Source organism: Suillus fuscotomentosus (genome assembly GCF_016647785.1).
Source record: "Suillus fuscotomentosus strain FC203 chromosome Unknown F5891scaffold_62, whole genome shotgun sequence".
Taxonomy (NCBI): Eukaryota; Fungi; Basidiomycota; class Agaricomycetes; order Boletales; family Suillaceae; genus Suillus; species Suillus fuscotomentosus.
Genome location: NW_024539574.1, coordinates 83230 through 96854, shown reverse-complemented (window position 1 = coordinate 96854; position 13625 = coordinate 83230). Strand labels below are relative to the sequence as shown.

General features: G+C 47.7%; 2 protein-coding genes across 2 annotated transcripts; one reads left to right on the top strand and one right to left on the bottom strand.

Annotated features, from left to right (window-relative positions):
* The first annotated feature begins 1635 nt into the window (after positions 1 to 1635).
* F5891DRAFT_649309 (putative Asp/Glu racemase) lies at positions 1636 to 2543 on the top strand. Its single transcript, XM_041372641.1, has one exon. It carries the CDS (start codon positions 1744 to 1746, stop codon positions 2473 to 2475), a length of 732 nt encoding a protein of 243 aa, XP_041221351.1. The 5' UTR covers positions 1636 to 1743; the 3' UTR covers positions 2476 to 2543.
* A 2829-nt stretch (positions 2544 to 5372) lies between these two features.
* Positions 5373 to 6324, bottom strand: F5891DRAFT_1056815 (uncharacterized protein). The gene is made up of 2 exons (XM_041362722.1): positions 6191 to 6324; positions 5373 to 6129 (listed from the first exon to the last, which is right to left on the bottom strand). Exon 2 carries the CDS (start codon positions 6127 to 6129, stop codon positions 5581 to 5583), a length of 549 nt encoding a protein of 182 aa, XP_041221350.1. The 5' UTR covers positions 6191 to 6324; the 3' UTR covers positions 5373 to 5580.
* Between the last annotated feature and the right edge of the window lie 7301 nt (positions 6325 to 13625).

The window sequence follows — 13625 nt, the reverse complement described above, 5'->3', positions numbered from 1 at the left end:
GCAATTGTGCCGGGAATCGCCACTTCTTGACAAAAATTTCAAAAGCACTGCAAGGTAACTGTAAACACCATTAGAAGACATCCAGGTGTGATCATGACGTCATCGTCAACAGGCCGTAGATCTCGGTGGAAAGCCTCAGCGGCTCCAAATCATAATCATAACCCTCCAACGCTTCATTTCCGTTAACCGCATTCCCTTCGTGTGCTAAATCAGGGGCTTGTAGTCAGGAGGCAATCAGGGGCTCCATCAGAGGTGTCAGAGGTCCTGTTAGCTCTTACCCTGCTCACTGAGGCTGCTAGTCTCAAGTCGTCGTTCGTCGTTCGTCGTATCTCAACTCGAACCGGCGTGACATCATCGTGTTCGTATACTGTGACATGTGACAACGTGCGTCTTCCACCTTTCTACCTTGAAAGTTGTTCCTAATGCCTCTATTTTTTTTCAGCCGGGAATGCTGCAGCCATGAGGACGGTCTTCTTCTCGGGACCCAAGGCGTTTTGTAAAGTATATGATATTGACTTCTACGATCTGGTACCATATCGGTGAGGGAACTTGGCCGCCGCCATGAGTTTACCAAGTTGGAGAACTCCTAGTCATAACGTATTCACAACTCCTCGTCACTTGGTGCAACGGCCACCGCCACCGACCACAGCCCGACTTTAATTGATTGGCCTCATGCACGACGAACCTGTCGACATATTGCGTGAGTGTTTTAGATCCAAATGTCATACTCCGGTGCAAACGCCTTATACTGACCAGTGTCAACAGCTCATAGCCTATCCGGACGATCGAAATTTGTTCTGTAGGATTTCTATTCTGGATTACCTCCTTTCTGCGCATTACTACAACAGTAAATTGTTGCTGCGAGTCCGAGTCAGCCGCCACATAGTTTGACAATATGACATCAGGTCACATTATCCAACGACTACCTTGTTCACGCCGGCTGTTCTTGATCATTTACAAGACATTGTGTATGCATCAGCAAGAGCAAAGTGAAGTACAATTGCACCGATGACGCATCACCAGAGCGCTACGGTTCCACTGTTCAATGCATCAATATGACACGAGCCTAGAATCGTCTTTTGGCGCTCTTAGAATAGAAGGTTCGGCACGCACCCCTCTCTTCGTTTGCTGATGCATCTTCCTCTCGTGCTTGCTAATACATCAGCCCCCTCCAGGTCGACGTACTGTGATGCATCATGCATGTCACCCGCCCTCACTTTCTCACGTCCACCTAATTGTTGTTCAAACGATGCAACAAACTCAAGCGGCACATTCTGATACCAACTCTCGCTATATGTGTATCTACCAATATCATAACAAAGGTTCATGTATTCAAGTGCATGTCTTGCTGAGCGACGAGTACGACACGAGCAAGGTAATGCAAATGGACAACGATGTCATATTTTTACGGTGCGATGCAGACGATGGTGCCATTGAAGATTATAGAATATTATATCGTTCAAAGTCAGGTGGCCCGAGAAGAGATAACGATTGCTTGGCCAGACGGACAGCGATATCGACCCAATGAGCGCTGAGTCTTGGTGATAAGACCTAAATCAGCTTCAATCAGCAGGTCATGACTCGGACATCCGTCGGCAAGGATCTTCGATTCATTATAACTCACATGCTAGCTCATAAGGTCCTATATCAGCGTTGAAAGCTCACATACGTCGCCACTCGTCCGTCTTCCTTCACAACAAGTCGACCTCTGCACACCATAAATCTGCCTCCAGCGTTTTAGCCATGCCAAAACAAATCCGTCTCGGCATTCTCACGCCTTCCTCAAATACTGCGTTGGAACCTCTCACCTACCAGATTGTTTCCTCCATTCCAAATGTCTCCGTTCACTTCTCCCGTTTCCCAGTCAAGGCGATCAGTCTCTCGCCCGAAGGTCTCGCTCAGTTCGACCGCTCAATCATCATGCAAGCTGCTCAACTACTTGCCCATGCCGAAGTTGATATGATTGGTTGGAGTGGAACAGCAGCGGGATGGATGGGATTCGAGGACGACGAAAAACTTTGCCAAGCCATTACCAAAGCTACGGGTATCCCTGCCACCACCTCCGTATTGGCTTTGAACAAGGCTTTGGGTATTTTCAAGGTCAAGAAGCTTGGACTGGTCACACCTTACCTAGATGACGTCCAGGAGAGGATTGTGAAGAACTACAATGCCATTGGGATGGAAGTCACCTCGGAAACGGAACGCCATCTGCGTGTTTTGAAGAACACTGATGTTGCCCTGATTGGAGAGGATGTATTGGAGACGTTGGTAGGGCAAGTGGTCGAGGGGGGTGCAGATGTTGTTTCGACTTTCTGCACAAATCTGATAGCGGCGCATAAGGTTGAGCTTTGGGAGGCAAAGTATGGCGTTCCAGTGTTGGATACTGTTACTACGGTCACTTGGGATATGTTGAGGCAGTGTGGAGTAGACACGAAAGCGATCAAGGGGTGGGGGAGAATATTCCAGGAGGCATGATCAAATCGATAAATATTGAAATAGCTAGTTTGATGCATTGAAGGTGATACGCTATGGAATTTGCCATCGGTTTGAAGCAGAATTGCAATGGTACAATATTGAACGTTATCAATAGCGACAGTTTTACGATGCCGAGTCATTGATACATTACCATTGTTGTTAGATGACATCCATGTACACACCCTCGAATATTGCGGGGTAAAATCGTAAGTGTTTTTGACAGCCAAGGTTTGACTAGCTGTTTAATAGAGCCAAAGGCACCTCGACTCTTTCTCCTCCTCAGTTGTCGCGTAATGAGCGCGATAGCATTGAACGACGCCATTGCCCTCACGATAAGCTTCCTGGAATATAGTGAGGCAAACATTTAGCGGATAATAGTTACCCTTGCTTTCACCGATGCACGGAGGAAGATGCGTTGCTTAGGATGGCCTGCTGGATGCAAGTTGTATCAGTCAGCTTAGTGCATCACGATGTCATTTCGACCGTGTGATAGATAACCCGGGTTGGGCCACATCAAGGATGGGAGGGGTAGTTGGACATGTCATTGCCAGAGCACCACGAGAGGAAGCTGAGGAATACCGGGTGGTGAACGTCAAATGAACACTTCCGTGATGGGATGTGCCTGAGCTATAGTCCCAATACTGGTAGGCGAGGATAGTTTGGGGAAGTATGACGCCGCATCGGATGGCTTGATCGACGATATGAATCCCGTGAAACTGGTGTCGCCTTCAAGCAACAGACTGTCAGAGGCTAATGTGCCGAGGATGCCAAGCTTGATCCTGGTTGGCAAGTCTATGGAGGAGATAACGTGAAAGATGACTTGTGAATGTGGAGGGTTAGTGCCTCATAAACATGTTATACCACTGGAGATTAAATATCTGGAAAAGGGCAAGCCAGGGTGTGTTTGAAGAGGACATTATTCGAAAGATGAAGCACCTGCATACGTACGAACGTCAGTATATACAGCATTGCCCAGACATCTCGTCCTACAACTTTTAAAGACCTGCGGATCAGGCTCCATCATCCATGATATGAGTGCGCAACGGAGGTTGACAGCTTCAAGAATTTATGAAGGTTGAAGGTATGTGTAGAAGAGTCGTGGGAATTTGCATTGACTCGGATGACCTCCACCATCGGACTTGGTCCAACTTTACTCCCGACATACCCTTGCGTCCACTACTAGATATCATGACCATCCCATGATTTTCATTGTCAATAAAGAGTACAAGACCCTATGGCACTCAGACTACCCAGTAACTTCAGATAGACTGTTCAAACTTCGCGAACAATGCGTCTGCATATTGGCCCTCCCCAAAGAGAACACCGTCTACTGGAGATATAACTGAGACTCGGAATTTCTGTGTTATGCCAGGTATCACAATAAATTTTCGATCATTGAGGCACTCCCGTATGTAATCGCCTTTATATTTTGAATCTTTGTTCTATCATGCCATGCTCTTCGTGAACACGTTGCGGCGGCTCTTTCCTCCACACTTTATCTGCTTAGGCCTTCACGCCACTTGTATGATATGATATTGTATATAACTCGCTATTTTTTTCTTGTACCATCATCGATCTCACCCACCGTGTTACTACTTCATCGTATCGAAGTATCGAACTCCAGTCGAACATTCACACACATGCAGGTATGCTCTTCCTCTTCTCCATCGCATCGTTTTGTCCCTCACTCACGCGTAGAACACCATTCCGTCATCCCAACCCAAGCGTCGTAATTTCATGCGCGCATTTCTTGATGTAGGGTGTTGAGCTTTGCTCTAATGACATTGCGGTAACCTTTCTCTCCAGCGTTTTACAAACACAAACGAAAGTGCCACTCAGAAACGTGATGATCTGTTGAATGTGAGTCTTCTCCCTTGTTTACTATATCCCTAACGATGCGCTGTCAGTCACCTGCTCCGCGTCCTCCGCCTCCCAACCCCAGCTCCAAGGCTGTTTCCTCCGCCAAAAGTCCCAAGTTCTTCGCAGGAGCCACGCGTGCTGACAGGAAAGATGATTCTGCTTTTGCCACCAAGTATTTGTCCTTTGTCTGATTAGTATGTCCCTTTGTGGTTCGTGTCAGTATTGTAACGCATCATATGAAAAATATCTTCAAGGAAGTTCTTACCTTGTACTATCACTGTACTATACACGTTGCGGAGCATACTCCCGTTATTCGCATAAAAACCAGCGTGGATCTCAGGCTCTCGATTCAATACACTGCAGAATCCCGACATTTTCAAGGCCCCACTGAATTCCAATCGTCGTGCCCATCTAGATCAGTGACATCCAGGGAATCGGAGTGTAGAATACATCCGTGAACAACTCGCATGTCAAGTCAAACGGTTGTGGAGACTCGAAATGGTGAGCAAAAAAGACAAGTTCATATCAATTATCTGCCAGTGCACTCCGCCGCTCTCGCCTCAAGTCTCGTTGATTCGAATTGTCCTCGTAAGTCTACAGACTATCTTGCGTGATTAATTAAACGCGCACACATTCGCATTAAATCAATGGGGCTCTGTGCTTTACGCTAAAACACAGCACTTCTTTTTAGATGTCTGCACATGTGTGATGATTATGGCCTCATTTCAGCTATGTAACATGGTCAGACCGCCGCCACGCATAACCGTTACACCAAAAGGTGAAATACTGAAAGCTTAGCTTTCAGTATCAGCGACGGTATATGTACTGATTATGAGAACTCAGGTAAGCCAGCGTGCTTACAAGCTGATATACAGATATCAGACGAGCGCCTGATGTTCTAGCAGCAACCATTCCGCCATATGCGGCACCCGTAGTCGAGCCTCATGTGTATTAATGTTTTGCCTGCATCTCCATTTGAATCTTGAATAAGTTTTTGTACTAGCTAGTATTGATGCTTCTCAAGGTAGAGTTTGAGTCGAGTTCTTAGATCTTCCAGCATGTACATACAATGAATCTCTGTATTTCAATGAACAAAAGGTAGCTATACTGGCATAATATGTGTGATGCCACACATGAATAGGCGGCAACAGAGAGTAAACCATAGACAGGACGGTAGCTAGGTGATACAGAAGTGAAATATGAAATGAACTCTATATCTCGTTGATGAAAGCAGAAGAAAAGGTACTAATTCAGAGGGAGATCGTTGGTATAGAGCGATCCCATAAGAACAGAACATATCAAAAGGGTCCTGATTGGAGAGTTGCGAAAATCAGGGTCTTCGGCAGCATCTGCAAGATATCCGTAGACAAGAAGCTCGGGATCCACAAAGCTCTCCGGCTCATTAATGAGACTCCGGACATCTGGATCTTCAGCGACCTCTGCGAGGATGGTCTCTGGCAACAGAGAGGACGGAGGCTGTGGAGTGTAATGGGTCGTGCTCTCTGGAAAAGAACTCGATAGGAAGGGTTGATCGTATGAAAGGGGCGCAGATTGGTGTTGTGGGAGAGGAGTAGCCGCAGCTGGTGGGTATGAACCAACATGGGTAGTACGCGGGACATCGGCTACCGCAGATGGATAATCGCCATCTTGTGTCGGGACCGAATTATGTGCAACTCCAGGACCCACACTCGGCGAAGGCGTGACGGGCCTGAACGGGAGAGAGGCGGCGTGCGTTTGTATTGGAGTGGAAACATTGGAACTGTTTGATGAGGTGTGGGGGATGGACTGGGTCATCTGGGGGTAAGAAGTAAATACGGTTAGAAAACGTAGGTATTGAAGCTTGAGATACACGTACCTGGGCTATCAGATAATTGATGGAAATGTTATGAGGATGTGTACGCGTTCGCAGTGGCAGTAGGTACAGTTGACAAGGATAGAGGTTGAAAATCACTGAAACAGTATTTATATGGTTGTCGCATGCCGCTTTGAAAGTGTCCCCGAATTGTGGTTTCACCGTGGAGACGTTCCTTTCGCAGAGTTTCCTGTGGACAACCATTATTCATTAGGTGGGACAGTGGTCTTTTTGCTTGGTGCGCTCAGCTTTGTATCCACATTTGAAGTTGTTAATTGTTGTTGCAAGTCCGCAATGCAAAGACGAGAGCCGCGCTGTGGATACGTTGTGGATGTTCGTGCCCTCCTGAGGCTAACAATCAGATGGGAGCACCACAACTTACGTCTCTGGCTCCGCGAACAGTTGGAGAATCGTTGTACTGCGCGGTCCAACGTAATGGCATACGACGTCGCAATGAAATGGGATCAACTTCATGATTATTATTAACACTGAGTTTCGACTAGCATTGCTCACCCGCCGTACAGTCCTCACAATCGCCCCATGCCATTGAACCGCTGACGGCGATAAGTACTCGACGGAAGCCTTCGAGGACGGCGGTCAGTAAACTGCGACCACCACTAGATAAATTTAGTTCCTCTCGTCTTGACTCTTGAGCTTCTGCAATGCCATTTCACTTAGACGCAATTGGGACTGAGCAAGTTGAAACTTGAAGTAAAGGATGACCCAAATGATTTGAATACAGGTACGAAGTTATTCCGGCCACCTTTAGGTAGAAGGTCTTTCTCGGAGGACACCTCTTGAATGACCGGTTCGGGACGAAGTATGGGCCTCGACAGGCCTATTGGTACCTCTAAACAGAATATGAAAGTCGCTGTGTGCACAGTGAAGCTCGTCACTGCTTCTCACACATGCTCGCTAGCACTGTCTGGACCTAGCCTTAATCCCACTTATACCGTGGTTTTACTATATTTAATGTATCATTATAGACTGTATTAATTTACAATCAATTAATCAAGCGACTACAGTCACAATGAGGACATACCCTTGCCATCGACTTGACCAAGTTGCTGTTCAGGTCGCTGCGAATCTGCGATAGGATGGCAGCGTTGCAGCCTGCACAATCAAGAACGATGTTAATTGCCGACGGACGCAGAGAGAAGCCGGTAAGAAAGGCCAATATCTGCCTGATGCATCGAAGACATCACAGTTGTTACCACCAGGCAGCGAGCGGTCCTGGGTGGGCAAGGTAATGGGCGGGCAGAGTTGAGGTAGAGCATGAACTTGCAGCACTCAAATAATATTAATGGCTGGATGTTCGAACGTTCAACGTTCAAGCAACAGCGGCAGGCGGGCATGGCCGTTGGAAACATCGAGCGAGGTTTTAAAGTCCTGCCGAGAGAGCAATTGGCTGTCAAAATTTTTCCGAATCGGACATCCTCATACCGTCATACGAGCCTACCTGCTAACTCTGACTGTAATACCCCACTTCATGCAATGCCACTACGACAGGCTCCCCACAAACCCTGCATTCTGTGCTCATGTTTGTACTCAACCGATGGAGCCGTGCCCCCAAATAATACCATCGTTACTCGCGCTATTGGGGCCGCAACGGGCCTGGTTTCCGTGATAGACATACATTCTCTGCGGCTCAGCTCGACAACTGGTGTTTTTAGATGGCGAATATGTGATAAAATGAATCACGGAGCTTTTACTAACCAAATATCGTGACTGCCTTCTACATGGTGGTTTTTCCTCATCACCATCAACCAGACTCGCGGTTACCTCTCGATTGTTTGGAGAGGGTTGACCAATACAATACCAATGAGGAAAAGATAGGTCGCGACAACATATACAGCCGTAACAGGTGGATATATCCTAGCTAACGCACAATGATAGTACATCGGCACACGGAAACGTGCATCCGGACCAACTATCAACCAAGTATGTGGGGAACCAGTGTGCGGCATGTAAAACCGGTGTCATTTGTAGTCTTCAATTAGTCGTTTGTCATGGAGATAACCACCGTGATAAACAGACGATAATGTGTTTACAGAAAATCATCTCCAGGTTACATCCCTGGTCTGGGAATAACCTTCGTTTGAACACCTCACAAGGGCATGACCGACACTGTGTATCTAAGCTGGTGAGGAATAATATCGTTCATAGATAAGAAGGAAAGGAATAGCGTCCGTACATGAAGAACATCTCTATGCCTCCTTCAAGATACTTTGTCCCTGCTGCCACGTGAACGGAACCATTCGAGCCAAGTGCGTATCGTCAAGACAAAAGGTGAACGCGTTGCCCGATTTCTGGTTGTGCGACACGCAATTGACATAAGTTCAGAACAGTATGTGAGTGGAGCCACTCAAGAACGACAGATAACGACTTTGCGATGATGATAACCGTGTACATTGAGCCAGAGATCGTTTCCAAATCGATGCGATAGTTGGCTTGGGGTTGTGAACAAGAACAATATAGTTGACGGTGTCAGTTCTGGCCTAGCCTAGGGTCATTTGAAAAGTCGGAGCATTTCATCATTCTCACGCCAATCACACGCAAAAAAAAACTACCAACTCTGATAGGTGCCAGCGGGCATGCGCCAGGTGAGGACATGAATTGTCGACTCGAGGATCATATTCCTATCATCCTACCAATATTATTCAGGGTGCAACGAAACCGTGACCCTGTAGTCCACGGAAAGTTTTGAATAGCCATCCGCCGGTGCTCACATCCGTTCCAACACCTACTAGTGCGGCGGCGCTAATCTGCAAACAAGGTGTTCTGGTCAGGGTCTTCATACCAGATCCTTGGGCTCTACAATCCTACAGGCACTTTAATCAGCCTCTCGCATGCATTACCATACAACGATCACTCTGCGGCATTATCATCATAGCATCTGCCACTGGCTGATTTTTGGTGCCAAGTACGGTTTCGCACATGGCTTCTGCGCGGTGGGTGTTAAAATGCTCACCTGGATGTAATGAGTTTCGAGCTGGACATTCCGCCGACGCAGTCATCGCGAACAGAACTCCCATGTATCGATGGACCATCGAACGTCTGTGCTTTAAATCTGCATCATATCACAATGAACTCGTTACTGATTATGATACTGAAATAGCTGACGCATCACAGGCTGGTGACTAGCTAGCTGACGTACACCGTCATACTAAGCATGCCGAAGGTGATTTAGACATGCGAACAAACGCATTGACACCACATTCGCCAATCGTGCAATTCCACATCTTCATTGTCCATCGGTAATTTATGGGTTTGCAGGATATGGTATCGAAAAACACGTAAGTATGTTGCACGTTTTTACTGATCCTCAAACTAACTTGGTGTCCAGATGGAACACATTGTACGGTTTGAATTGCGATGAACCTGCTTACGATCAAGATGCGTGGAGAAAGCTGATCAAGGACCAACAAACTAAGGTATGGGCGGGAGTAACTCCGGAATCGTTGTCTCGCAAGCTAACACGTTTGGCTGTGGGCTATCAGAAGAATTCCAATGACTGGAACTTCTCCTGACAGCACACAGCCAGACAACGTTTTGGAAGGCACGGTGTGTTTTTAAGTGACACTCCTGCATCACTCTCATTTACCTTTACCATTTGTAGGATATCCTGTGAAAAGGGCCATAGGAACGGGCAGAAATACAGTTGCTCGTGCGATCAAGGCCCGGGGCACACTCCTTTCTGTAGCCTACGGTTTTTTGCGCTCCGTGAGATGCATGCACCCGACTCGGCGCACAAGGAAAGTTCTTGAGAACACGGTGAATATATGCCTGTTTGAAATATCTGCTTGCTGTCTTCATTAGCTTATCGCTTATTGCATACAGCTGGATCTATTTATTTGCGAATAAAGTCCTATGGAAGGTGAGTACTATATTACAAAGTGCAGTGCTGCCACTCCCCCTTCATTAGCGCATTTCCTGACATGTAACGTTTCATGATCCTGATCCGTATGTTGCTGTCCTTCATCGGAAGTGCCGGTAAATGCAATATTCTCAAAAATTTGACAGATACGCAGACTTTGATAGGGCCGATAGGCGGAAGGATATCTATTCCAATGATGCGCGTGGACGGTCCTTTTTTTTTCAAACTTGACGTCATTTCTACATGCCGCGGACGAAGGACGTGATCGACCACGTATTAGTGTCCGCAAGTACTACGGGACTTTTCCACCAGACAGGTTGTCGCGTGGTGCGCGAGATAGCATTGAACGACGTCATTGCCCTCACGATAGGCTTCCTGGTACGTAGTAAGGCAAACCTTTAGCGGATCATAGTTACCCTTGCTTTCACCGATGCACGGAGGAAGATACATTGCTTAGGACAGCATGCTAGACGTAAGTTGTATCAGTCAGCCTAGTGCATCGCGATGTCATTTCAACCGTGTGATAGATAATCCAGGTTGGGCCACATCAAGGATGGGAGGGGTAGTTGAACATGACATTGTCAGATCACTACGATAGGAAGCTGAGCAACGCTGGATGGTGCGCGCCAAATGGACACCTGCATGTTGAACGGTATACGCCTGAGCTATGGATATAATAAAATATTGGTAGGCAATGATAACTTGGGGGGCATGATGCTATCAGATGGCGTGATCGACGATACGAATCCCGTGAAACTGGTGTTGCCTGCAAGCGACGGAGGCTAGATATTGAGCTGCATAAACGAATAGGTAGCGTACATTGCAGACAGAGGTGACGAGTTGTCTGGTATCAATATCGTACATGAAAGACGGCCCGAAATACATCAGAGAGAGTAGGTAAAGCACATCGACAAGAATCCGTCGAGATATGAAGGCATGCGACTCATGAAGGATGAGGATATTTAATGACCGTCTGTGTATTCAGGAGAGAGACAACAGAGAAAGAGCCAGAAGCGAGTCCAGAGTCCAGCCTGTCTTATCGTTGCATCTGGGCGCGAGGTCGTTGAGGTCGTGCCTATGCCAGTAGCATCGCCAACGGGAGGTGTGGTGGACGAACCAGAGATTGCGGTATGCGGTTGCGAAGATGACTGGGTCATATTGGGTTTTGGAGGCTGTGAGGTACTTGCAGTATGGATCTTCGGAGGAAATAGTTTTTTCCGTTTCTCCCTCGCGCAAGCATTTCTCTACGTGAAATTAAGTGATGTAGGACGATCAAGGAAGAGAAGGAACATACACGTAGTCCCGGCGCACATGGGACCTCGACGACTGCGGGACTGGGTTGTCTGCGCCGTTTCAAAATGTTTCGAGCCCAGTCGGGAGGAGAGGATAGTGATGCAGCACGACCACCAGAGGGGCTGCAGTTGCGGTGGAATAGACGGCCGAGAAGCGTGCTGCCTGGTGATGCTGAGGAGTGGGAGCGCCTTTGTTCAGAGGACTGACGACATGCCAGAGGTCAGGAAAACAAAATCGAATTGATAGTGAATCGTGATGACATACATGGGAACGATTTGGTGGGACTCCGTCGAAAAAACCTTGGCGATATGCAGGCGGACGTCGTTGAACCGGAGGTTGTCTAGCACTAGTCTAGAGCACATATATTGAGAACAACGAAATCTTTTTATGAAGGTGTCACATACATGAAGTACTGGCTGGTTGGCCTGGCAGAGCGCATTCAGTTGTGAGGATATACAATATTAATAAGACGTGCACATCAACTCACCTTTGAATTCAAAAGTAGGTCGTCAAGGCCGGCTTCTGTAACAATCGCAGCAACATCCCACGTGTACACGTTTCCGTCGCAGGAGCCAGTGGCTAGTAGCTTTCCATCTTCCGAAAACGATACGGATTCAACCAGTGTGTGTGCCAAAGGGGCCGGCCGATGGGTTTTGCATGGTCAAGGTTCCACAATAGCGCTCTCCTGTCCCAAGATGCGCTTGCGAGGATGCGCTCATTTGGTGATATTGCAATGCCCCAGATCCCATGGGTGTGCGCTTCCAGTACTAGTAGTGCGGTTTGCTTCCATGTTTTTGTATCCCATGTCCTAATCGAGGAATCGGATGACCCGGAGATAAGAGTATTTCCGTCCTTGGTCCAAGCCAGGCAATTTACTGCCTGTGTATGTCCTTTGAGAGTTGCGACAAGCTCGCCTGTCTTTGTGTTCCAGATTTCGATGGAGCATTCGGTGGGTTTTCCAGTCCAGGACCCATCAAGACCACCAGTCGTAATCATGGACATGTCTGGTGAATAGACCGCTGCACACACCTCACTGTGCCCAGTTTTGATTGGCTCGAGGATTGTCTCTCCGCTTTCCACATCCCGTTGCCTTGCAGTCCCATCGTTGGATCCGCTTAACACTCCTCGACTATCTCGACTCCAGCAGACAGAATACACTCGATCTGTGTGCCCTATCCATTTAGCGATGGCCTTACCTGTGTCAATATCCCACAACCTCACTGCACCATCAGAACCCCCGCTAACCACTTTCTTCCCGTCCGGAGACAACGCCATACAGTACACTCCACTTTCTCTGTCTGTCCAGTCCTCTCCTATCTGCTTCCCGCTCTTCAAGTTCCACACTCGAGGCGAGCGGTCACTTGAAGAACAAGTGATGATTCGCTGTCCACCTGGCAGGTGTATGACGCCTCGCACCCTTCCAGTGTGTCCTTTGAATTCTTGATGAGGTGTTATTGCTGATGTCTCTTTCGTCTTAGCAGTGGATGAAGCCATATTCCAGAATTTCACTAGGGTACAATGTCGCCTGAGCTTTCATCGATCAATTTTCAGAATCATCACTTACGAGGGTTTCTCAGCAGCAATAGGCAGGCAGCGGGGAATGATGGTTCTGGTGGCCAAGTGAGAACTAGATCCACTGCTTCCTGGCACGTTTTTGTACATGCTGTATTCCGGTGTTCGCTTCACAGCATATACAGCACAGGCTGTGCACCTAAAGCGCCTAATCATCCACATGATCACATTCCATTAAGCTTCAGTTCACGATCCCCGACGGCTCGAAATCCATCACAGAGGGAATGAATAGACCACAACGACAAGAGAGATATAAAGGCATGCGACTGGTGAAAAATAAGAAATCTAATGATGACTGTCCGTATTCAGGAGAGAGACAGCCAAGCAAGAGCCAGAAGCGAGTCTAAAATCCAGCCTGTCTTATCGTTGCATCCTAGGCGAGAGGTCATTGAGGGCGTGGCTAAGCCGGTAACATCGCCAACGGGAGTGTGGAGGACGAACCAGAGATCGCAGCCTGTAGTTGCGAAGATGACTGGGTCACATTGGGCTTTGGAGGCCGTAAGTTACTTGCGGTAGGGATCTTCAGAGAAAATAGTTTCTTTCGTTTCTCCCTCGTGCAAGCATTTCTCTGAATAAGATTAGCTGGAGTAGGACGGTCAAGGAAGAGAAGGAACATACACGTTTTCCCGGCGCATATGGGACCTCGACAACTGCGGGACTGGGTCCTTGAAACCCAATGCCTTCACCTCTACCCCG

Bases quoted from the DNA above. Each gene is read 5' to 3' on its own strand.
- F5891DRAFT_649309 (XM_041372641.1), top strand. From the start codon at position 1,744: ATGCCAAAACAAATCCGTCTCGGCATTCTCACGCCTTCCTCAAATACT.
- F5891DRAFT_1056815 (XM_041362722.1), bottom strand. From the start codon at position 6,129: ATGACCCAGTCCATCCCCCACACCTCATCAAACAGTTCCAATGTTTCC.